The 2,353-nt window shown below is 45.8% G+C and overlaps 1 protein-coding gene across 1 annotated transcript; it reads left to right on the forward strand.

The window, feature by feature from the left end:
* The first annotated feature begins 580 nt into the window (after positions 1-580).
* LOC100342410 (olfactory receptor 1078-like) lies at positions 581-1,510 on the forward strand. Its single transcript, XM_002722086.3, has one exon. It carries the CDS (start codon positions 581-583, stop codon positions 1,508-1,510), a length of 930 nt encoding a protein of 309 aa, XP_002722132.3.
* The last annotated feature ends 843 nt before the right edge of the window (positions 1,511-2,353 follow it).

Consider the following 2,353-nt stretch of genomic DNA (forward strand, 5'->3'; position numbering starts at 1 on the left):
ACATTCTTCTGAGAGAAAAAGTGCAGGTGGGTCTGAGAGCCTGGTGCTTACTGTAGGAATTGCTTAGAAACAGTGAAAGTTGAGAAAGCTTCCCTGAGGTCACTGGATGATCAAACCCATCTAAATCTACTTATTTTTAAGGATCTATTTTATTTATTTGAGTAGGGGGGAATGGGGAGGGAGAGGGAGAAAGTGAGAGAAAGAGAGAGAGAAGTCTTGCATCTGCTGGTTCACTCCCCAAATGGCTGTAACAGTGCTGGGCCAGCCCAAAGCAAGAAGCCAGTACTCCATATACTTCTCCCACATGAGTGACAGGAGCCCAACTAATGAAGCCATCAGGTGCTTCATTCCAGGGAAGAATTAGGAGTTGAGCTGAGACAGAGACCAAGGCAAGCACCCGGTAGAAAAACCTACTCACAGACCCCAGTAGGGAATCCCCTAAAAAAATCACACCCATACACAATATACAAGAATCCATTTTCTTACCATTAAATATCAATCTTAACTTTTCACTTGTGTGATGAATGAGTGTGTGTGAAACTTGCTGATTTTTTCCATAGCCGGTGGTCACCTCAACTACATGGAACTGGGCAATGGAACACAACCTTCAGAATTCCTTCTCCTGGGATTCTCAGAGGACCCAACACTGCAGCCCCTCATACTTGGTCTTTTCCTGTCCACATACCTGGTCACTGTGGCTGGGAACCTGCTCATCGTCCTGGCCATCCTATCAGACCCCCACCTCCACACACCCATGTACTTCTTCCTCTCCAACCTGTCCTTGGTGGACGTCTGCTTCAGCTCCACCACCGTCCCCAAGATGCTGGTGAACATCCAGACGCAGAGCAAAGCCATCAGCTATGCAGGCTGCATCACCCAGATATATTTCTTCCTGCTTTTTGTAGAGTTGGACAACTTCCTCCTGACCATGATGGCTTATGATCGGTTCGTGGCCATTTGTCACCCCCTTCACTACACAGTCACCATGAACCCCCGGCTCTGTGTGCAGCTGGTCCTGGTGTCCTGGGTCATCAGTGTCCTGCATGCCTTGTTGCAAAGCCTAATGGTGCTGCGGCTGTCCTTCTGCACACACCTGGAAATCCCTCACTTCTTCTGTGAGCTGAACCAGGTGGCCCAACTTGCCTGTTCTGATACTTTCCTTAATGACATGGTCATGTATATTACACTTATACTGTTGGCTGCGGGTCCCCTGGCTGGGATCTTTTACTCCTACTCCAAGATCGTCTCCTCCATCCGTGCAATCTCCTCAGCTCAGGGGAAGTATAGAGCATTCTCCACCTGTGCCTCTCACCTCTCTGTCGTCTCCTTATTCTATTGCACAGGCTTAGGCGTTTACCTTAGTTCTGCTGTAACCCATGACTCACACTCAACTGCAACAGCCTCGGTGATGTACACCGTTGTCACCCCCATGCTGAACCCCTTCATCTACAGTCTGAGGAACACAGATGTAAAGAGGGCTCTGAAAAGACTCTTTGGAGGGAAACTGTAAGATTCATTTGTGTGCAGCGAAGTAAGTTCCCAGAAGTGTAGGGTTCATTGCCTCGAAGCTTGAAGCTGTGATTCCGTGGTCATATTGTGCTGTTGTGTTGTTTGTTTCCTGGAGTCTTTCAACCTTTGTGTAGACTTGAAGTCACTTAGTAAGGCTTCTGCTCTTTGCAGTATCCAATATTTTCCCCTTCCTTCCTTTCCTGATTTCCAAATGTCTTTCCAAACATTGGATCAGAAATATTTGCAAATATCCATGTTCTCAAGGGACCATAAAAATATCTTAGGAATCCTTCTTCCCACATGATATATGTTGTACTGAGCCACCTGTCTTTTATTTTCCTGACAAATATGTTCATTGTTTTATTACTGCTATAAGTAGGTGGCATGTAGCAACTAAGGCCATTTATAGCATTTTAGTTCTGGAAAATTTGTAGCATGGGCCACAGCTTTTTCTCCTTTATGCTCACTGTTCATGTGAATGGAGTACTTCAGCTGCTGTCCCTGATAATGTGGAAACTAATACCTTTGTATGTGTTTAACTTGTCATTGGGTTTGCTTCTCATCTTTAGGGTCCAGTGTTTATTTCAGCTCCATGTCCACGGTGTCTGCCTTAGTGATTGCAATCAGGGTCCTGCAGGCATCTATCCCATCATTTTCTGAGGCAGACGTACTCCATATAAAATTTTGAAATAATTTCAATACATAAATGGTGAGCCCTCGAGTGGTTGCTGGGCTTCAGAGTGAAGGGAGTTGATTTTGCCTGTAAAAGAACTACACTGAGGATCTTTCGCTGATGCACCTGCTTTGAATTCCATTTGCTCTTAGTGGTGCTATCCTGGGTGTG

Source organism: Oryctolagus cuniculus, chromosome 16 (genome assembly GCF_964237555.1).
Source record: "Oryctolagus cuniculus chromosome 16, mOryCun1.1, whole genome shotgun sequence".
Taxonomy (NCBI): domain Eukaryota; kingdom Metazoa; phylum Chordata; class Mammalia; order Lagomorpha; family Leporidae; genus Oryctolagus; species Oryctolagus cuniculus.